The 23,591-nt window shown below is 47.1% G+C and overlaps 1 protein-coding gene across 1 annotated transcript in view; it reads left to right on the top strand.

Moving 5' to 3' along the window:
* Positions 1 to 1,839: 1,839 nt before the first annotated feature.
* The window catches only part of LOC117874237 (butyrophilin subfamily 1 member A1-like), a 34,570-nt gene continuing 12,818 nt past the window's right edge, over positions 1,840 to 23,591 (top strand). Inside the window, exons 1-9 of the mRNA XM_034764140.1 lie at positions 1,840 to 2,039; positions 8,193 to 8,310; positions 11,267 to 11,364; positions 11,888 to 12,004; positions 17,400 to 17,747; positions 19,563 to 19,844; positions 20,757 to 20,873; positions 22,741 to 22,761; positions 23,405 to 23,425. Coding sequence (XP_034620031.1) covers positions 11,899 to 12,004; positions 17,400 to 17,747; positions 19,563 to 19,844; positions 20,757 to 20,873; positions 22,741 to 22,761; positions 23,405 to 23,425 — 895 coding nt within the window. The 5' untranslated portion in view covers positions 1,840 to 2,039; positions 8,193 to 8,310; positions 11,267 to 11,364; positions 11,888 to 11,898. The remainder of the gene's footprint in view (positions 2,040 to 8,192; positions 8,311 to 11,266; positions 11,365 to 11,887; positions 12,005 to 17,399; positions 17,748 to 19,562; positions 19,845 to 20,756; positions 20,874 to 22,740; positions 22,762 to 23,404; positions 23,426 to 23,591) is intronic.

Raw genomic sequence — 23,591 nt, 5'->3', positions numbered from 1 at the left:
GTAGGACGGTCTTATAATATGCATCCAGATATCCTCCAATCACATAAGCTGAAAATTGTTCCACTTTATTGCAGTTCTGTAACCATATGGGAACCAATCCTGTCTGTGTTCTGTGCACAGCTAAAATTCCTGCTGAATGACCCACCCTGGGAGCGAGTTACCAGTGACCCAGGGCTCGGGCAGCAGGAGGGTGCAGTTGGGCGGGAGGAGGGGGAGAGCCCAGGGCTGGGGCGGGGGGCAGCCAAAAAAAATTTTGCTTGGGGCAGCAAAAAACCTAGAGCTGGCCCTAGACCTCTGTGAGGTGCAGGAGAAGGCCCTCTGAGAAGAGCACTGGCTCCTTCCTAGGAAGCTGCTGAGATTNTTATGCTTATAAGAAGCACACAGGATCTGTTTCAGGGGAAAAGGCAATACGCCGCATTTATTAAAGATACAACAATTAGCATATGTATTTAATCAAAACACACACACACACACACACCCGCCAGGTGATGTTATAGTTACCAGTCCAGAGACTGGATCAATCTAGTGGCCAGCTAGGTTGGTCACGGGTAGGTAGGAGCCAGGTTCTGTTGGTCATGACGATGCCCCAGGGAAGTCTTTGCAGGACAAACCGAAAGTTTCTTGGCAAGACACCCTATTTATACAGTGATTTTCCTTCATTGGGACCAGTGAGTTTTGTACCGTCATGCTGTAATCCAGGGGTCTCAAACACGCGAGCGTGGGCCGGGTATTTTCTGCGGCCTGCAAGCTCCTCGTGGCCGGAGGGAAATGTCTCTCCAGATACTCTGGATTAGATAAAACATTAAAAGAACGCAATAAATCAAAGCTCCAAAACAGCCGCCCAGGAACAACCCTCAACCCTCCCCTGTAACTCTATCAAATAAAGAAGGACCTGTTAGGCTCTGCTGAAGGAGCTGGTCCCCTCTCTTGTACTGGGGAACCAGACAGGGCCTTTCTGATTAGAAGCCAGGGCAGAGAGCTCTGGAGGTAGGCAGATATTGGTTGGGTTAGAGCACATGCAGTGGGAGTATGCCAGCTGCTGCACCACTTCATAGGGCTGCCTGCCCTGCAGGGGCGGCTCCAGGCACCAGCGCAGCAAGTGCGTGCCTCGGGCGGCAAGCCGCGGGGGGCGGCCTGCCGGTCACTGTGAGGGTGGCAGACAGGCAGTCTTCAGTGGCAATTCGACAGCAGGTACGTCGAAGGTGCGGGCCCGGCAGATAGCCAGCAGAAACGCCGCCGAATCCGCGTGACTAGGGGACTGCCCGCAGTCGTGCCGCCAAAGGTCACCTGACTGCCGTGTTTGGGGCGGCAAAAAACATAGAGCCGTCCCTGCTGCCCTACCTGCCCTGCTCTAGTCCTGCTGGCACAGGGTGGGGGGGACTTTATCTAGGCCATGCAAGCAGGGAGGGAAAGCCTCTCTGAGCTCACACGACCCACCCGCGTGAAGGCCAGGCAGAGTATGGCTCTTGTTATTTATTCCCCACTGTGGAAGGAGAATGTGGCCTGTGTCTCAGAGAGTTTGTTTTATTTTGTACCAGAAAACTTGTGAATTACCTGGAACCGCAGAGAGGCCTTTCCTGCCTTGGCCCAGGTCTACTGCTGAGGTCTGATTTGTTCTGCACCCCTCTGGCACACTCCTTCAGTCAGAAAAGTGTAGTGCTCCTGGGGGCAGAAAGCCTTGGTGTGTGTGTACGACAGAAATACAATTGATTTGACAGTGACAGTGACTCTGAGCGAGCAGGGAAAAGCCTTAAACACTAAAACTGTCACTGCCCTAGGACTGTGTGTGTGTTTCTTTAAGTCTTTTCTCTCTGTTTATCATAAATGAGATTTCTGTAATTTACCAGCAATGGTTTCACTTTCAGTTGGAAGTTGCTGGGTGCAGGGAGAATGTTTTAGTTCCTATAAAATTGCTGTACTTTATGCAATAGTTGTCTGAACAGACTGGAGTCAGACGTGTCCGGGGGCAATGCAGCTGTAGCTGGGAGCCCTTCCTCCGCCACCAGCCTCTGCCCTTCCCTGTAGGATCCAGCAGGCCGGTGAGTGTCAGCCCTCAATTGCTCTGGGTGATGGCTCTGTTATTCTTCCTGGGAGCTGTTCCTATGGGCGGGAGTCCATCCAGGGCTCTCAGTTTCCTACTTTAAATATTGCTGCAGAAATGTCTAAAATGCTCAGAGATCTTTGCGGCCCTTTTCCATTACCCTGTAACACAGACTGAAATAGTGTCTGTTTATTCGCTCTTCTGCATGATTTCCTGGAATTAGATTTACATTCCAGCCCTTCTGCTCTGGTGACTTTCCTGCAAGCTGTCGGCAGAGGAATGTGTGCTCTCTCCTTCTCCTTCTCCGTTCACTGTCTGCATTTGCCATCAGCTCACTCCACTGAAGTTCTGCTCTAAGAGACTAGAAGAAGGGAAATGCCGTAGGCCAGATTCAATAAGGCTGGTGCAGGGAGGGGTCAGTTCCAGCACGCTGGGCCATGAGGACCTTTCTATGCCAGGGAGAGGGGGGAGTTACCCAGACACAGGGCTGATGATGGTACTTCTGCTGCTGTCCTAAGGGTTCTCGCAGGAGAGTGGCCAGCTTTAGCACCTACTAGAACAGGGGTGGGCAAACTACAGCCTGTGGGCCAGATCCGGCCCCTCAGGGCTTTGGATCCGGCCTGTGCAGGAGATGTACTGAGCATGTTCAGGTGAACTGAGCATGCTCAGTACACTGTAAGTAGCACATTTCTAGCAGAGCAGTATCCTTCGTGTAGGAATGTGCTACCAGTAGCACTTATTGAGATGTATAGATGTTAAGAAACTGCTATTGTATTAAACTGCTTCCTGATGTAGCAAATGCCTACAGATAGCCGTTTCTTGCACTATAGTGTATGTGAAATTGCTACATGTAGAAATGTGCTATTTGTAGCAGTTAGTGATATGTATAGATTGTAAGAAACGGCTTTTGTAAAAAGATGCTACTTTATTTGTACATGCTTGAAAACTGTTATCATATTTCAGTCTTTCCTCATATGTTTTCGTTAGCCTTTGTCTTCACTGTTAAAACTTAACCTGTCTTGTGTTGTTTTCTTTAGTTTTATTAGCAGTGAGAAAAAGGCCTATGTCTGCTAATGGGGGACACCGGATATATTAGACACACCTGGATTATTCTTCAGTGGTTGATAATATCAGATCCTTCTTGTTCTCAGTACGCTGAGATGAGCTGAAGTGTCTGTCTTCCCATCATCCAGATTGCTGGGTCAATCATTTCTCACTGTTCCGTCTTTGTAACTCAGGTGTTTCCGGTTGTTCTTGTAGGCTATCATTGTCCACCTTTTCTTTCTTCCCCCCAGTTTCTGGAAGGCTCTTTTGCTGTGACCTGGGTCAAACAGCACCCACTGTATAGAGGTATCTGATCTTGGTCAAGTAGTCCCCATTGTATAGCACTATCGTTCAGAGGCACAGTTCCTGGGATAATCTTTATGTGATTGTGCATTCCTTCAATAAGCCACTAACATTGTCTGGCTTCATCCAACAGAGCACATTTTCAATACAGAGACGTGGTCAATATTTCTAGCCTCAGATACAAACGTTACATGCATACAGGTTGGATAAACACAGTCAATAGGTCTTAAACTTTGCAATGATACCCCACGTCAGCCATCTTGCATAAAGTATATATTAGCTATGTCAAATCCATATCATAATCATATTTTCATAAAGAATGTATAGTATAATGTCACACCCCACATGTATGCAAATACTAAAGGAGCATGCACCTTTGGGTGCAAACGCTCATGACAATAGTGCAAAGCCATGCAAGCTCCACGATTCTGTGTGAGATGGCAGACAGTGAGGAGGGCCAGGCAGGTTAGTGGGTTTAGAAAAAAAGGTGTAAACATTATGTATACGTTTATGTATGGGATACATATAAAATTAGTGGATGGTTAACAATGCATTATAAGAAGTTTGATCCCATGGCCACAACCACCCGTCTGACTTGTTTGGTACCCAGCATACACTGCCAAACCAAAGCTTCCCAAAATACAATGGGTGGACAGTGGGATATCTATTCATGGTGCACCTCACTCTGAATCTAAACAAGTGCTTCTGGTGAGTCCCCTGACTGCTGAGGCAAGGAGTCCAGGAGGCACGCACACAAGTGACATAGTAACCGTAGTGACTCTATGGTGACATAACTTGAGTTAACCCACACTTAAACTGTAGATATGGCTTTAGGTATATGAAATGTTTGGGAGATGAGGATAGACTAAGATTCATTCAGGTGTTTAGGCTCAAGGCCTTACTGCACCTACAGGATCAGGAACAAAGAGGCACAAAAAAAGATATAATTTATTTATTAAAATTTCTTGACTCGAGGGTGTATAACTGATGATTTTAGAATTCTTGTGGTTGTAAAAGTATCTTGGGGTTGTAGATGTGTGTTCATTATATTTTGAAAGGAAAAACTATGAGTGGGTTGAACAAAGAATTAGATCAGTCCCTCAAGATAAATAGATTGGCTATTAGCCAAGATAATTAGGGATGCAGGCCCATGCTCTGCATGTTCCTAAAATGTTCTTTAACTGCCAGATGCTGGGAGTGGACAATGGGATGGTTCAATGAGTCATTGCCTGGTCTGATCATTCTTTTAGAAGCACCTGGCATTGGCCACTGTCACATGACCGGATACTAGATTAGGCAGACTATTGGTCTGACCACCAATATTTACACCATTGGTGGATTGACTCAAAACAAAATTTTGACAATAGGCCAGAAATTCAGTCAGAGTGGATGTCAGATGATCCAACAGAATAAACATCTGCTCTAAAAATGAGAAGAAAAAATTAGAATTAAAAATTCAGGGAATCCCAGCAGCAGATAAGACAACTTGGGAAACTGCTCAGAGACTCTATGCATTTAGATAGAGTGATAAGAGATTCTTTATTTCTGAGGGGATATATGTAAAATGTTTCACTGAATTAAGTCTCAGGGAATATCTACACTGGCAAATTAAAGCGCTCTAACTTGCTGGCTCAGGGGTGTGAAAAATCACTCCCCCCCGTCCCCCCGAGCGCAGCAAGTTTGAGCGCTTTAAAGCCCTAATGTGGACAGGCTCGGTTCCCAGTGCTGGAAGCTAATCCCCTCGTCGAGGTGGATTACCAGGAGCACTGGCACCCACGACAGCGCTTTGAAAGTTGTAGTGTAGACATAGCCTCAGTAGGTTAAATCAGACAAAGAGGAGATGCATTGACTAGGCATTGGGATGCCTGTGCCTTTAAAAACCCAGCCCTGTGCCTGTGCCTTTAAGGACCCAGCCCTGGGAAGCTGATGCTGAGAGGTGCTGTCAGTGAGAGGGGAAATAAAAAAGCCCCTCTGCCCCCCCCCTCCGACTGTGCTGGGTTTTGCCCTCTGTCAGCGCCTCACCACGAGCGTAACTCCTGCTCCTCCCCCCCAGCCCTGATATTGCCCTTTAGCCCCTCTCCTAATCCTGCCTCCAGCTGCTTGACCCCCCCGACCAGTCAATTTCCGCCCCCTGCTCAGACCCTGGCCACCCCCTGCTCCGATTTGCCCCCTTTGCCCCTTTTTAACCCCTGTAAAAAGCAGCCAGAAAATTGTTATGGCTAATAAGGTCAGGGTGAAGGGCAGTGGCTTCAGCAGATGTTACTGAGCATGCTCAGTTCATGTGAACATACAAAAAAGCCAATTTGCTCAAATAAAAAAGCCTCTGTCCCCCCTCCCCCAACAAACTATTTTGCAAAGCACTGGTGTCTCAGTGCCACTGGGGTAACTGTTACCCCCTGTGCCCCTGCCTGTGCTGGGTTTTGCCCTCTGTCACCCTCTGCCAGCACCTCACTCCTGGGCTTACCTCCACCTCCTCCCCCCCATTCCTGATTTTCCCTTTAGCCCCTCTCCTACTGCTGCCTCCAGCTGCTTGACCCCCTCAGACCCTGGCCACCCCCTCCTCCGATTCACCCCCTTTGCCACTTTTTAACCCCTGTCAAAAGCAGTCAGCAGAATCCTACGGGTATAAGGGCAGGGTGAAGGGCAGTGGCTTCAGCAGATGTACTGAGCATGCACAGATGAACTGAGCATTCCCAGTACACAGTATGCAGCACATTTCTAGCAGAGCACTATCCTTCACTACACCGGCACCACATCCCTGCGGCCCCCGGGTGGGGGGGCAGAGGGCTCTGTGCGTTGCCTCCAGGCACCGCCCACCGCAGCTCCCATTGGCCAGGAATGGGGAACCGTGGCCAATAGGAGCTTCGGGGGAGATACCTGGAGGCGCAGCAAGGGCAGCACAAGCGGATCCCTCTGCCCCCCCTTCCCTCGGGGCCGCAGCGCCTCCAGGAGCGGCGCAGGGCTGGGGACAGGACAGGGCAGGGAGCCTGCCCCGGCCCGTGCCGCTGCCACCCTGGAGCCCGAAACCCTCCTGTACCACACCCCCCTGCCTGCACCTCATACCCCTCCTGCACTCCAACTCCCTGCCCTGAGCCCCCTCATACACCCTGCACCCCAACTCCCTTCCCTGAGCCCCCTCATACACCCTGCACCCCTCCTGCACCCCAACTCCCTCCCCTGAGCCCCCGCCGCACCCTGCACCCCTGCCACACCCCACCCCCTGCCCTGAGCCCCCTCATACAGCCCACACCTCTCCTCTGCCCAATCCTTTGCCCTGAGCCCCTTCCTGCACACCGCACCCCCTCCCACACCCCGCACTCCCTCATGCACCCCAACCCCCTGCCCCACCCCTGCATACAATTTCCCCACTCAGATGTGGCCCTCAGCCCAAAAAGTTTGCCCACCTCTGTGCTAGAGCCCCATCAGCAAGCGTCACTGGGGGTAGGGGCTGAGCCAGTGCATTACCTGGCAGCCCTGGACATACCCACTTCCTTGAGCTGCACTGACCCTCAATGGCTGCCTTAGCATAGGGGAGATTAGAGGTCCTCAGTGCTGGGCTGTAGAGAGCTCCAACTGTGTTGGAATTGCCAGCTATCACTTTAAAGGTGGTGGGGTTGGGGGGAGAGGTGAGGAATTCTCTCCCTGGCAGGCTAGAGGGCTCTGTAGCTGAGTGTATGACTGTGCTAGCAGTCAGTTTGCAGACAGACAGCTTAAAGTAAGGTGGGGAGAATTGTGCCACTCTGTTTTAGGGAGCAGCCGGCTTTGTCTCTCTTCTTAGTGTTAGTTCTTGTGTGTTCTGAATTCCTAGAAGAAAAGTTATGTTGTTATTTAACTTCTCTGTGTGTGTGCTGTGAACACAAGTGCCACTGTAACCTGGATTCCCGGTAAACCCTTTGCCAGGGGATCGGCTGGCAGAAATCAGCGTGGGCCCTGGAGGAGAGCTGGAGACATAGGCAGCAGCCTCTCCAGGGATAAGTCTGCAACTAAGTTTTTGTTTAAAGCCAACTTTTGCATCTTCTCTAAATTCCAAAGATAAGTCAGCTCTGCCTGAAGGCCGGGGTAAGATTGTGTTTGTGAGGAAATCTGGAGTTATTTGGAGAAGGCTTTGTAGAGCTGGGGCACCTGACAAATGAACTGATTTCAATACTCATAAGTCTTCAAATGGTTTTTTTCTCACATCATAGGGAAAAAAGTAGTCCCCTCCTATGACTCCCCTGATCCCCAAGGAAAGGACAACCCGTTATTCCTCCTGTGGTAGGGGCTCAGTGACTCAAGCTAGGACCAATGGGCTCTGAGCTCTTTGCATGCGGTGTCTCCATCTGGACCCCTGCTTGCTGCAACAGGAGGTGATCTGAAGGGTCTGTCCATGTAGCCTGAGCTCTCTGCCAGGGCCTAGCTGGCTCCTTTGGCTCCTCCTCCTCCCAAGGAGCCACTGAGATGGGTTTCTGCCATTGCCCCCCCCCATGCACTTTTGAGACCCTGAACATGACACTGTTTACAATAAAATGTTATGTAAAGCACGGAGGGAAATGTCACTCCAGATACACTGGATTAGGTAAAACATTAAAACAAGTTTATTAACTACAATGAAATAGATTTTAAGTGAGAACAAGTAATGAGGCATAAAAGTCAGAAATGGTTACAAGAAAAATAAAGACAGAAAGCTTACTAATGTCTAATTTAACAAACTATATTAGATTCAAGCCAAGTTTTTCACCTATGCTTTTAGCAGTCTTACAGACCAAACTCTTTAAGTCAGGACCCCTCACCTATAGTCCAACAGTTGCTTTCTCTGTCTTTTCAGGTGTAGAAAATGTGATGGGCAGGGAGAGAGAGAGAGGAGGAGGGACCCTAGGGGTGTCTACCCCTCCTTTTTTATAATCCTGTCCGCCATTTGAGACGCATTTCCAGCTGGGAGCAAGGTGAGTCTTTGTGGATGGAAACTCCATGCGTTTTCTTTGCCAGGATATAGATTTTTGTCCCTCCCCGTTTCCTGCCAAAGAACGGCCACTTAGCAGGTACTGGTCCATCAGCCTTGTTTTCACCTGGCTGCGGCGTCAGCTTGCCCTTTGTCTCTGAGGAACTAGTTTGGCCATTCCCCAGACTTACCTGGAAAACATACTTTTAGTTATGATTTTAGTTTATGTTGATAATTTCACATATAACACTCCTACGCGCATTTTGCCATGATATGATTGATCAGCAAATGATGAGTTTTTAAATGACACCTCAGAAGGCATGCCTTGTACAAACATTATTGCAGTGGTGTGTCGGGTGTGAACACGGGGGTGTTTTCTGTCAGTACCTTAGCATTAACTATTTCACCACTGTCCATTTTAGCCGCTGGGATAGGGATAGGGGTGTGTGGGAAGCCCTGGAGGTGAAGTGGTAGTGGCAGAAGGGAAGGAATGCTGAGGGAAGACAGGAGGAGACCCATAAAGTAAGGGAAGAGAGAGAGAGAAAGAAAAAGGAGGATGGAGAAGGAAGATGAACAAAGAACAGAGAGAATGGTGGTCACAGTGGTGAGCATTTTCCCCACTGGGTGATGGTGAGCGCAATAACATGGCCTTGAAGAAGTAACACACAGTGATGACAATGAACAGTGAATTTACTCTATAAACCTGCATTCTGCTCTCAATCTCCCATTAGGGTTGGTGAGGGCTCCACTTTGGAATGAGGAGAGTGGTGAGCCCCAAATGGCCCAGAGATCATAATAAAAATGGAATTTGGCCCCCTGCACAGAATGAGTTTAACATCCCGAGGCTAGAGGGAGGAGTGCTGGGCTGGGAGCCAGGAGATCATGTGCTTTAGTCTCATCTCTAGTGTTAATGTTCCTCTGCACTTCACAGTCTTAGGGCTTGTCTTCACTACCAGGGTAAGTTGACCTGAGTTACACTACTCCAGCTACGTGAATAACCAGAGGGAGCAAAGCAAGAGGGGTGTGTGCTAAGCTCTGCCCCTCCCTTGGAGACTGCAGGAATGTGCTTACGTCTGCTAGTGATTCCTGAACTGAGGGAGGATAAGTGCTTGTAGCAGGGTGGTCACCCGCTCCTGGCCTAAAAGGGTTAAAAACAGCCCTGGGAGAGGGCTGTGGCAGGGGAAAAGCTGGGCTGATTGGGGGAAGCAGCCTCACCTGGGGGCCATGCCCCCATCAGGGTCCAGCTGGCCCTATAAAGGCCAGTGAAGCCAGGCACAGACATGGTCTCTCTCTGGCTGTAGAGGGAGATGAGCCTGGCTGCTAGATAAGGTAAGTGAGCTGGAGCAGGGCTGGGGGAAGGCCCAGGGAGCTGGGGAGGTCTGGCCTGGAAACCCCCAGGCTGTGGCCTAGTATAAGACCAAATAGGTACTGGGGTTACAGGGGACAGCCCAAGGCTAGGCTGAGGCAGCGGGTCCAAACCCCTCCTTCCCTGTGATGAGTGGCTTATACTGCAGTCTGCCCCAGGGAGTGGGGGCTGGTTGGTGACTGACAGTAGCCTATGACTGAGGTGAGGTGGGGATAGGGGGTGGGGGCTCCCCAGAGAGGGGAGACCCAGTGAGACTGTGGGGTACTGCAGGGGCAACACCCTGGTCTGAAAGGGGCACAGGGGTCCAAGAGGGACTCAGGACCAAGCGGGACACTGGCCTGCAGAGGGCGCTCCTGGGTCAAAGAGCTAATTCCCAGGATGACCGACAGGAGGCGCTGCAGGGGTGAGTCACCGCCCTGTTACAGTGCTCCTCTGCCCAACTTCGATGTGGGGCCCAATCTGGGCTCAGAGGCTCCCTAGCGCCACACAAAATAATCATTAGCTCAGGGGCTAGGGAGACTCACCTGGGATATGGGAACCCCAGGTTTATATCTCCCTCTCTGCTGGGGGAGGAGCAGGGATTGAACATGGCGCTGATGTCTCCCAGTGGAGTGGTTTGTTTTGGGGGTTAGGCGGGGGATAGGCATCTGGAAACCTAGAGGGAGGCAGCAGAGCACATGCATGGAGGCAGAGACTTAGGCACGTAGGGAATTTGTGTTGCAGAAACTTGGGCACTGAGCAGCCAAGTGAGCTAAGGCACCTACAGGGTTGGGCAGCAGCCAAGCAGCAGTTTCATGGGTCTCAGCAATGCCTAAAAATGGGACTCAGGCACCGAAGCACCTTTGTGAATACCACCCCATGTCCCTATCCTAGGAGGCCAACAAGTACCGTTCTCCCCCTTCTAACAGAGGCGGTAACTGAGGACCGGAGACACTGCTCAAGCTCACTTCTAGCAGAGTTAGGAACAGAAAGTCAGTCTCTCCTGGGGCAGACTCAAGTCACTCCCACTTAGCCACTGCCTTTTGGAATGACTGTGCCAAATCTATGTGCTTAGCTATGCTGTCTGTGCAATGGAGCTACCCCTGCCCAGCCACGTGAACGAGGCAAGAGGCTGCAGGAAGAGCCAAGCATTGGGCAAGTCTCGTAAAGCAGAATGTTCAGAGGGTTAGGGCGCTGTGCCAGGGATCACATATGTGGGGCAGCCCCTGAACCTCTGCTGTAGAGGGTGCAGGGAGCAGAGGGGCCGGGGAGCCATAAGAAAATGGGTGTCTGTGTTTGTTTTTTATGCTATAAAGCAGCAAAAAAAAAAAAAATTTAAACTTTGGTGAACCCTCTGTTCCAGGGTGTTATAATTCAGCAACCACTTGTCCAATTCACATCAAATTTGGTAGAAATAGTTTACTTCAGCCCCAGATCTAACGTTCCAATTTTGAGGCTGATAGTAGTTCCTGTAGTTTATAGAGAAAAGAGTAAATTCTGCTGCTGTTTAAAAAACATCATCATAAAAGTGCACAAGGACAGACGATACTGAACTGATTCTCTTTTCCTAAATTATTTTTGCTTTGTACTGTAACTTGAATTCTTTCATTGTAAGGCACCTCCCAGACTAAGGGTCCATTTCACTGACTGTGAGAAGCTGGAAATGTCCCAGTGATCCTGTAACTGCTGGGAAGTTTCTCCTGGGCTCATGAGGTACGTGGCAGGAAGTTCTCATCCTTTAATTTGTTTTTAAAATGCTCCTTTTTCTACTTGAAAAGGTTCATTAATGACTTTAGATGATCTGTATTTATCCACGTGACCCAGACCCAGAAACTGCAATGCCTTTTCTCACACTGCATTATAAAAACAGATAGAAAATACATTAAGGGTTTTTTCTTCTTGGCGACTTTCACTTTGTAATTTTACAACCAGACTATTACTCTAGAAAAGTTAGTGTTTTTGTGATAATATTTTTCAATGAATTTTGCAAATTCTAGTATTAAGGCCTTTGTCCAGAATATTGGATTGTAATTTGAAATGGTGAACAGTGAAGCCGAGTTTTGCTATGTCTTGTAACATGTCTTTTGACAAAAACAGTAGCAAACACGCACATTTTGATGCAATTATTAACTAGCACATGTCCTAGGGTTCATATTGTGCTCAATTAATTTGTATCCCAAATTACAGCATGTTGCTCACTTGGAATGTGTTTTTTCTTTTCCTTTCTGGTGTGTAGATCAAGTTACAATGAAGATGAGGATTTCCTTCCGCTCGCACTGTGCCATGGGCAACCCCTCTCTGTCCAGTTACCTCATTTTCCTTTTTACGATCCATGTTCCTACATTGGAATCAGGTAGGAAGCCTCTTGTCACAGAGTGTCTTCTACTTTCTCTCAACAGTTTGAATACCATTGATCTTTTGTTATTTTGAAACAATTCATAATAAGAGCATTTTATGTAAATTTGAGAAAGAAAATCTTTTTTTTGAGGGGGGGAGGGGCGGCGGGCCAGGGGAAGATATTGATTTTTCTCCCTTTTTACTCCCCTTGGTCTCAGTGTAACCTGTACTCAGTGGACTTTTACATCATGTTGCACCTTAAACTTTCCTCCTGTCTCATCTTAAACTTCTTCCACTCTACCTATCACTATTGAATATTTTCATTAATGACTTGGATAATGAACTGGAGAGTATGCTGATAAAATTTGCAGATGACACCAAGCTGGGAGAGGTTGCTACAACTCTGGAAGACGGGATAAGAATTCCAAATGACCTGGACAAATTGGAGAATTGGTCTGAAATCAACAGGACAGAATTCAATAAAGACAAGTTCAAAGCACTTCACTAAGGAAGGAAAAATCAAATGCACAGCTACAAAATGGAGAATAAATGACCAGGTGGTAACACTGCTGAAAAGGATCTGGGGCTTACAGTGGATCACCGATTGAATATGAATAAGGCTACGAGTCAGTCGTGGAGGTCATGGATTCCATGATTTTACGGGACCTCCGTGACTTCCTGAAAATTATGATTCGGCTCCGGGCGGCAGAGCTAAGGCTTCAGCCCTGGGAGGTGGAGCTCAGGCTCCAGCCCCATATAGTGGGGCTTGGGCTTCCATGATTTATTGTTTATTGCCCACAGCCTGCCTGTGACTTTTATTAAAAATATCCATACCAAAATCTTAGCCTTAAATATGAGTAAACAATGTGATGGAGATGCAAAAAAGGCTAACTAAGATTTTAAGTGATTATAAGTAGCAGGCATAGAAATCAAAGTTGGTTACCTAAGTAATAAATATAGAAATGCAGTCTAAATTTTAACTTTAAAAGACTAAGTAAGATTTGAATCAAGTCATCTCTCACCCTAACAGATGTTACAAGTAGCTTACATTCCTTAATACACGGATGGACACCCTTCCAGCCTGGTACCAATCTCCGTAGTTCAAAATCTTTCTCTTCCAGACGATCTTCCAGGTGTTGAGATGGAGGTGGTGGGGAGAGAGGCCAAGAGATGATGTCACCGTCTCTCTTTTATGCTTGCTTCTAACTGCTAGAAAGATCCTTGCTGTGATGTGGGTTAGGCTGCCCCACGGCATACGTGCCTTCTCCAAAAAGTCTCTGAGATAGAGGGCTGGGTGTTGATGAGCTATTAACACCTGTCTGGCCAGTGATGGCTGATTCTTTGTCCCTACTGAAAGGCCAGCTGTGGACATCTCTCAACCTCACAACATATTTCAGTAACATGTATAGCAAAACTTCATAACTTCACATACAATGATGGTACATAAAATCCACAGCATATTAAGGTCCAACAGATCCAGACTTTTAAAATGATACCTCACAAGACATGTTTTGTACAAAACCAACCATAATCATGTGACAGTGGTGAATATGAGGGTTTCAGGGCACTAATTTGAGGTACAGAGTGTCACACTGATCCATCCCGTCTTCCATTCCTTGTCGGCTTTCTGCTTTCTCTTAATAGTCTATTGAGATGCTTGGTCTGTAACCCTTCCCTACACATTTTTCCCCTTGCTTGAGATTCAGGCTTCAGATAGTTTCTGCAACTTTGATTTAAAGTAATTCCAAGCCTCCTCCACATTCAGATCCTTGAATTCCTCAGTCCAGCCCAGTTCCCTAATTCCCTTACTTTTTAAAATTTGCTCTTTTGAAATTTAGAACGCTAATTGCAGATCTATTTTTTCTTTCCATTTAGTTTAAACTGAATAAGCGCATGATCATTTGAACCAAGGTTGTCTCCTACAACTAGCTGTTCTAAGAGGTCCTCACTACTCACAAATGCCAAATCTAAAATAGCATCAGCTCTTTTGGTTTGGCGGCTATTTGGTGAAGAAATTTGTCAGCTATCACATCCAGGAAAATCTGGGCCCTACTATTATTAGTAGCACTTGTCCTCCAATCGATATCTGGGAAGTTAGTCTCCCATAATCATAAAAAGGTCTCTATCCATATCCAAATCAGATGTGTGGGGGGAGGGGGTCTCTAGCATACCCCAAGCACTATCCAGGGAGCCTCTGGTAGCTTTCTTCTCCAAAGTGATTTTGACCCAAACAGACTGTTTTATCCATTCCATCATTTCTGATTTCTTTACTGTCTAACTCCTCATTAATATACGATTCTACTCCACCACCTTTGGCTTTATTTCTGTCTTTCCTGAACGGCACGAACCCTTCAGTTCCTGACTCATGACTACTATTCCATCTTGTTTCTGTTAACCCTATAATATCCGGTTTCACTTCCTGCATTGGTAGTTCTAGTTCCTCTATTTTGTTACCCAGGCTCCTTGCATTGGTGTACAAACATCTTAACTGTTGCTGCTTGGCTTCACTCAGATTCCTCACCCGATTGAGTACAGTTATTCTACTTATGGTATTGCTTACTTGACTTTAGCTTCATTGGTATTGGCACTATCTTTCCTCTTATTGTCCATTCTCCTACATACTGCTCTTCCTTTCCCCATTGGTGTATTCTCTCTTGATTTTCCTGCTGGTCAATATTAGAATAAGGAATGGGGATTACATGAGCATCTCCCAACAGTCTCCCCCCAAGTTCCTAGTTTAAAGCTCTTTTAATCAGTTGTCCAATCCTCCATCCCAGAAGTCTGTTTCCCTCCCTATTCAGGTGGAGTCCATCCCATGAGAACAGTCCTCTGTCCGTGAATGCATTCCAGTCATGAAATATCCCAAAGCCCTCCTTGTAGCACTGCTGTCTGAGCCATCTGTTGATCATCATAATCTTGTCTTGCCTTCACTCTCCTCCTCTAGGGCCAGGCAGAATCCCACTGAAGATCACCTGAGCTTCCATTTCTTTAAGAGTCTTCCCCAGCTTGGCATAGTCTCCTTTGGTGCATTTCAGCGAGAATCTAGCAGTATCATTTGTTCCCCATGTGAAGGACAATCAGTTAATTCTTTCCTGCTTCCATTAGAATCCTCTTCAGCCTCAGGTCCACATCCTGTATATTAACTCCTGGCAGAGAGCACACTCTTCTGTTCTCCGGATCAGCTCTGGTGACAGGCCTGTCTGTTCTAATTAGTAGAGTCCCCAGTCATGTAGACCTGCCTTTTTTTGGTATGGTGTGATTTTCTGGCCTTCCTCTTGTTCCTTCTGATTGCAAGTCCTCTTGTCTTTTGTTCACACTTGCAATCTTTTGTGAGTCATCCTGTATCCTTCCCCTCTTCTTCCTTGACCTCCCACCTTCTGTGACTGCCTGCTGTGCCCCTTCTTCATTTTCCAACTCAGCAAACCTATTCCTGAGCTCTATTTCTCCTTCATTAGCTGGTCTTTTCCTCTGCCTGGTTCTCATAGTCACATGCTTCCAGTGGCCGCATTCCTCATCCAGCAGTCTCCCCTCAGAGTTCATCAGTGCAGCTTGCATCTGCCTGTCTTGACTTTTCCCTTCAGCTTTCTCTTGTTTTCCCTCCACCATCTGCTCGAATCCCCGTCAAAACTCAACAACCATAGTTTCCACTTGCATCTCCAAGCCTCTGATCTTCTCTTCCATCTAGTCTAACAGGTGGCACTTCATACAAACCAAGCTCCTTTTGGGTACCCGCTCCAGGATAATTTACATCCTGCAGCTTCCACATCTGATTGTCTTCATTGTCTCTCCCATTCCTTTTCTCACTACCACTGCTGCCTCTGTATCTGTCACAGCCTTCCCGCCTAAGCTCCTGTCAAGGAGAAAATAACAAATCCCCAAACAAAATCCACCCCCACTCCCCAAATGAACACCAAAGCAAAAATAGACCACCACACACTCCCTTCCCCAACCTCCCACTCAAACGCCCCTGTTTTCAGCTCTGTTTCCTGGTTCCTATGCCACTGGATGGCTGCTTGGCTGCCTTTGTAGACCCCCTACTCAGGAAGCCCCACTGCCTAATCAGGGAAGCCCTGCCCCCTAAGCTGAACTCTGCGTCTCTCACAAAACACTACGCCCTACCAGCCTCTACAAACTGCGGGGAGGGGGGGGAGAGAGAGAACCCCACACAGAACCACAAGAACTCACTCACTGCTCCCTATGGAATGGGGGCTTGCCTCCTTCCTTCTCCTCCCACTCAAACCCCCCTGTTTTCACCACTCCGCCCCCCCACCCCCGGCTTCTGTACCAGCCATTGGATTGTGTTATAGCTTTCTCTGCTAAATTGAAGAGCTCATTATCAAGTCACTCCTTAATCTTCTCATGGCTCCTCTCTGAACCAGCTCCAGTTTATCAACATCCTTCTTGAATTCTGGGCACCAGGACTGGACACAGGATTCCAGCAGGGGTGTCTCCAGAGTGAAATACAGGGAAGTTCAGTGACCTGTGTTACACAGGAGATCAGACTAGATGATCACAATGGTCCCTTCTGGTCTCGGAATCTATGGATCAGACTAGATGGTCTCTTCTGGCCTTCGAATCTATGAGGCAAAAGTTTGAATTGCACATTACGCAAATGAGTCAAATATATGAAACCGAGTGATTTGAACTGACTGTGACTGACACATGCTGTAAATTCATTTCGTGTGATGTGCTACCAAGCAGAGAATGTCAAAAGTGAAAGGGGTAAAGAAGGATTTTGTACTAATTTTTATTTTTTCAAATACCTATATTTGAAAGGATACATAGCAAGTTACAAATATAATTTTTTTTTTCAGTTTAGCTTATGTCACTGGGGAAGGGGCTTAAGGCAAACTGAAAAAGGTCACTATTATACCAGAATAAGAGTGTCCACATAGGAGTTATACCAGTATAATTACACCTGCATACCTACTAAAACTTTCCCATGTAGACCAGGCCTTAAGCTGCACAGCATGTCACAGACACAGCCTCTCCTTTCAGGTGTTCTGTATCATCCTTCTCTCTACAGGCCATCTGCCTTGGTTCCAGTTTTCCACAGGTTAATTGTTCTGGTTGCAGACATTAACCAGCTCACAAAATTGAGACCGAGATCACCCATTTTTTAATTCTCTCTGGATTGGTATTGACTAGAAAAAGTGGCTGAGTTTAGCGCAAGGGTCAGCTAACACGTGCTAGCTAAGCCTGTCCTAACTTAACCTGTTTTCCAGTGCAGATTGTGACAGGGTTGGGCCAGATGGCTACAGGAGAGTGATTCTATTGGGATCTTAAAGGACCTCCCTCCAGCCTAAGGGGAGGATCCACAGGCAGTTGTGAGAGATCACCATTCATTACCTATGAAAGCAATCCAGCTCCCCTCTGGTCTAATCTTCTGTGTGTCTCGGTTCCTTTAACAGTGAATTTCAAGGTGATTGGACCTGATCATCCCATCATGGTCTCTGCAGGTGAAGATGCCCTGTTACCCTGTCACCTCTCCCCCATCATGAATGCTCAGGAGATGGAAGTGCGCTGGCACCGATCCAAGTTCTCTGAACCTGTCCATCTGTATCAGCATGGAACAGATCAGGCTGAGCAGCAAATACCAAATTATCAGGGCAGAACAGAGCTGCTGAAGGATGGTATTGTGAATGGAAGTGTTGTCCTGCGTATACGCAACATCACCCCCTCTGACCATGGGCAGTTTATCTGTTTCTTCAAATCAAGCAGCTTTTATGCAGAAGCCATTCTGGAACTGAAGGTGACAGGTCAGTAACTTGGGCTGCTAATTTGAATTCCCAGCAGAATAATAATTTTTTTTGAGGTGGAACTTGATGTGTCTTCTTTTCATGCCAGTATCCAGAATTCACTTCAATCTGCCAGTTATTTCCCATCAGTTGTTCAGGATCCTATGCCCTGGGTATAAGCTGACAGATTTCAACGTGTGTCACTCCACACCCTGGGTGTTTTTTTCACAACTTTGTTGTGCAAGAACAGTGAGAAAGTTTATAAGTACCTAGACGGGAACAAATATTTGATAATGGCTCTTCAGTCTAGCAGAGAAAGGTGTAACACAAGCTAATGGCAGGAAGTTGAAGCTAGAGAAATTCAGATTGGGAATAAGGCATAATTTTTTAATAGTGAGAGTAATTAACCATTGCAGTGGTTCTCAAACTGTGGTCCGTGGACCACCAGTGGTCCGCGAGCTCCATTCAGGTGGAGCTAGTTCCCTCTAAGGTGTGCGCCTGGGCAGCCGCACATGAGAGAATGAAGGGCCACCCACCTAATTTGTGAAGCCGCGCAGGCATGGCTCCACTAATTAGGTGCTTGGGCCCTGGAGAAGATGCACATGTAACGTAAGATGGTGGCCTTGGGGGAATTAGGGGGTATGGAGGAGGGGGAGTGGGGTGAGAAGAGTGGGGGTGGGGGAAATTGGGGATAAGCAGTGCTGCGGCAGCCAGAGAAAGAGGCGACTTTCCTCAGCTCCAGGGTTGCGGCTGCTAGGGGGGAAAGGCCCTCCTTCCCAGCCTCAGCTCTGTGGCCTTTTGGTGATTAAACAACTAATTTTAAAGAGACTATAAATACACGATACTGCTGCATCACCCTTGCTTCATTCTTTAAACTTGTCCCAATAAATAACTGAAGTTCTCAAACAAACAGGCCAGAGGCATGAGTAGAGAATTACAGCACTGATTGCTGTTAAACCTTCACCTGCCTGGGTCTGAGATTGTTGACATTTAACCTGCTGGCACTTAATTTTCACCACTGGCTCAGTCTGCTTCTGTATGTCATCTCTGTCGACAATTGTCATATGAGTCCTGCTCAGAAATGTGTGTGTGAGAGAGAGCGCGGAAGGGGGAGGCAATAGGCCACATGTGCTCCCCTTCCTTACTAAGGCTGTGCAGTAACTGCTCACCTGCTACTGCAACTTGGCACTTAAGGTTTCTAATCCTCAGCCCCTCATACATTCCTTAGAGTCATAGATGTTAAGGCCAGAAGGCACTTTTATGATCATCTAATCTGACCCTCTGTATGACACAGGCCAGAGAATTTCTCCCAGTGATTCCTGCATCCAGCCCAGTAACTTATGGGTCAGCTTCAGCAATTATTTATTAATTATTTTATTTTTAAGGCAGAGACTTACAATTCCGATTGAAGGACTACAGGAGATGGAGAATCCACCATGTCCCTTGTTCCAGTGATTAAGTAGGCACACTGAAAAATTTGCTCCATATTTTGTCTGGCTTGAACTTCCTGCGACTGGAATTGTTGTTTCCTGGAGCTCACAGCCAGTTTAGTTGGGCTGCTCGCTCTGTTCAATGATACGGCCTATCATTTTATCCTGGAGCTGAAATTTGCTGTTCACGTTGAGATAGGCTTCCAGCTTTAGGGCTCAGGCAACAACGAAACGCTTCTAACAGCCAGAGACCGGCAGTGACGCAGCGAAAGGCTCTTGCCCTTCTGCAGGAGGGACAACAATCCACTTTTCCCTTATCCTGAAGGATTAAACGCTCACCTTCCAGGCTGAAGAGATCCATAATGCTTGTGTAGGGTTCACACAGGTTCACTCCATTTTCCTCCAGGTCTGGGCTCTACTCCTCGCATCTCTATCGACAGCTACCAGAGCGGAGGGATCCACATGGTGTGCGAATCTGCTGGATGGTACCCGGAGCCCCAGGTGCAGTGGAGAGACCTCAGGGGGCAGCACTTACCATCCCTGACAGAAAAAATAACTCAACAGGATAACGGCCTGTTTGAAGCACAAATTTCCATTATTGTAACAGAAACTTCCAGTCAGGATCTGTCCTGCTCTGTCAGGAACCCCCACCTCAACCCAGGGAAAGAGTCTGTGGTCTACATCGCAGGTTGGTGTTCATCAAAGCCACACAGTTCAGCCATTCACCAAAAAGGGGGGGGAATGTTTAGGGCTAATTTAAATATTGGATTTACAACGTGCATGTGCATAGAGCTGCTCAGAGGCTATTCGTTAAACACCGCGTGTGGTGAATTTAGGGGAGGTTAGACTTCACGAACTGGCCTTCTAAACTGCAGAGGGAGTATAATGAAACATGGCTAATTTTCGGGGGAGGGGTGTTTAATAGTGTGTCTTATTATTGTTAACACCATTAACATGCCTGGAGTTGAACTGGCATTCGCAATGGAGAGGGACTCTTGCAAAATTTCTGTAGTGTAGAAAAGGCCCCTTTGTGCAGCCAGAATGGGCTATAAAACTGGAGCTGGGAGGGAAATGGTGTCCTGTCCCTTGAAAACTTTTTGAAAACTTGAAAATCTCCTTTTCCCCATGGGGACAAAAGTTTTCAAAATACTTTTCATTTGACCCTTTTCAAAAGTTTTCATTAAAAACAAGAGAGGACAGAGAGACCCCCACCTCACAATAGTCCGCTGATCAGGCTCTCATCTGGGATTGGGGGTCAAATCCCTGCTCCAAATCAGGGAGAGCAGGAATTTGACCCTGGATATCCTCTGTGAGTGTCCTAGCCACTGGGCTAGTGGATATTCAAGGGTTTCACTCCTTCTCTGTTTTTCACCAGAAATCCCATCCTGGACCCAAGAATCCTTTCCTGTAAAAATATTTGGTTCTGATGAATTGACATTTTCTGACAAAAAAAAAACAAAACACAAAACAATTTAGCTGAAAAATTCCTGACCACCTCTACTTCCAACCAGTTGCACAATGTCATGATCACCACAAAAATCCTACTAGTGACACATCTGTTCTATCAATGTTTCCAAGTTAATGAGGCTTTGTCTTACAGATCCATTCTTTCTGAGAGCCTATCCTTGGATGGTGGCTGTGTACATACTCCTGGCTGTTGTGGGTTTGCTCACTTTCACAGCAAGCTACTTCTTCTGGAAGCAACACAAGGCAAAAGGTAAAGTTATAAGGGGACACTACAGTGTACTCAGAGATTTCCTTTAAACTATAAATTAGTTGAGAGTGGAGGTGACTTCTCCATAGTTAAAGATGCAGCTACATTTTTTATTTGAAGCCACATTTTGCATCCTCTCTACATTTCTCGAGAAAAGTCAGATTACCCTAAACTGGGAGTTCAGGACAGGCCCTGGGGTGGAATTTGTGAGGGAAATCTGAAGTCTTCCATTACTTTTTTGCCCATATCTTGGGAAATAAATGAAGGGCCTAGGAGCCACATGAAACATATCACTGGATTCCCATAGCTAATGTCTAATGGATGAAACCAAATGCCAAAACCAATGTCCATAATTTACAATATGAAATGATGAGCCCTTCCCTTTGGAAATACGGAGTGCTAATAGAACAGGAGTACTTGTGGCACCATAGAGACTAACAAATTTATTTGAGCATAAGCTTTCGTGGGCTACAGCCCACTTCTTCAGCTGCATAGAATGGAACATATAGTAAGGAGATATATATACATACAGAACATGAAAAGGTGGAAGTAGCCATATCAACTCTAAGAGGCTAATTAATTAAGATGAGCTATAATCAGCAGGAGAAAAAAAACCTTTTGTAGTGATAATCAAGATGGGCCATTGCAGTCAGTTGACAAGAGGTCTGGGGATACTTAACAGAACACCTGTGCAGCACAGCGACAGAGACGCTCACCCGTCAAAATGCCTTAGCCTAAGAACGCTTACTGGGCTTGGAAATGAGAGTTCTGGGCTCAAATATGCCACTGATTGGTTTTGTGCACTTCACAACCCTTAGCAGAGAGCACAGCCAGGTATTGCACAGCAGCAGGGTTAAAGCAGCCCAACTTTTACGTGGAGACAAGCCCTTGGTGACTTGCCCTAACTCACACAGACAGTCTGTGGTAGAGCCAGGAATTGAACCATGGTGCACGTCCCAGGCCAGGGTTCTAACCCCTGCCTCTCAGGGCTCTGTCTACGAAGCTGGCCACCCCCTTCCTTAGCTCATCAAGATCTAAGGCAGAGAACCAATGTTTAGCTAGAGACCACTTTAAAAATAACACCTGCAATTATTATTTCCCTTCCTGCAGCCTGGCATTATTGACTGTCACCACCCAAACTCTGCTCTGAATATGGAGCTATTCATTTCCTCATGGGCTTTCCAGTGATGCTCATCACTGCAGTGTCTGAGCCTCACAAATTGCCTGCTAGCTCTGGTAGTGTCAGTCCCATTTCCTCTCCTGTAGCCCGTTTTTTCAAAGACTCTTTTATCCTGCACAGGGGTGAAGCAATGGTGCCCAATCCTATGGGGCTGCAGACAGTCCCTTCCTGACCTGCCAGACAACATGCCAGTCTCTGTCTGTCACGATCTCCTTTCCAGCAATTCTGTATTTTTCTGTACTACCAAGTTCCGTGTGGATAGCCATTCTCAGGGCCTGGCTCCCAGTCAGGCACAGAAGGCTGTTCTCCACAGGAGTATTGAAATGGGCTGTGACCGAAGCCGGGGTAGCTGAGGAGATTTGGTTGTTTTCATGCTGTTGGGCCTAGCTCAGTACCAGTCCAATCCAGCCAAGCTGATCTTTATTCCCCAAGTCAGTTGAGGAGGCTGCACAAATATGTTACAGGGTTTAGGTTCCAATTGAACAGGAGAACTTTAACCACAGGCGGGAGAATCGCTACGACAGGCTAGTGCAGGCCCCTGTGATACACAATACAAGGTGGTCAATGGGAACGGTTCTAGTGGAAGCCTGTTGATATAGTTCATTACCAGCCAACCAGTGCTCTGTAGAACGTGCAGCATTTGTACTGGACTCTCCCCGTTTCTAACAAGTCTTTCCTCTTCTCTCATAGCGACGTATGTTGCAGAGACAGGTAAGGCTCTTCTATGGGAACTGTGGGGGGTGGGGGGGCATCTCGAGCTTTGGATCAAGTTGCTGGTGCCTCCCAGGCAGCTGTTAGGGGATCTGATGAACGAATGCTCAACTTGATGGTTATTACATGCAAAGCAGAGTGCTGCCCATCCCCCTCCTACCCGGCAAGTCTCTGCAAAGCACCCCTGAGAGCCCCAAGGATGGCAGGAGTTTGCCCCACATGGACAGGCATAGGGTGTAGGCAAGTGTACGTTATAGTAACCCTTTACTCTGTCACTCACTGGGATGTCAATGAGGTGAAGGTGTTTTTCACTTCCTCCTAAGTTTATAACATAACCTTGATGTAGATGGTGGCTGGGGCAGTGGCTGGGAAAAGGTCAGTCTTAGAAGCAGAACTGTGAATTTCCAGGCTTTCTGACATCCTAAGCTTGTGTTTTGGTACATTTCCTCACTAGAACATTATTTTATGGTTTGTTTTAACCACAGCCTCAAGTTCTTAAAGTTAAGAGTGTTTTCCATTCAGGATAGTTATCTTTCTATTGCCTTTTATGGGGCTGAAGCAGGCCCTGATCCCGAACACTTATGGAATTATTTATGTGATGTGCTATTGATAAACCTACATTACATTCTGTTCTTGTCTTTAGGGAAACACGTTGCTGACCGTGGTAAGTGTCATAACCCTCTCCCTGTTATAAACCTTGTTCCTTGTTCCACCAGGGGATGGAATTTCCCTGATCCACACACCGTCCTGACTTGACACTATGTATCCCCCAACTGCCTATGTCTCCCCTCTGCCCTTTAACTTTCAGATGGTCACCACCAGCTGCCTGA

Source organism: Trachemys scripta, chromosome 3 (genome assembly GCF_013100865.1).
Source record: "Trachemys scripta elegans isolate TJP31775 chromosome 3, CAS_Tse_1.0, whole genome shotgun sequence".
NCBI lineage: Eukaryota > Metazoa > Chordata > Testudines > Emydidae > Trachemys > Trachemys scripta.
This window is presented reverse-complemented; position numbering and strand designations above follow the sequence as displayed.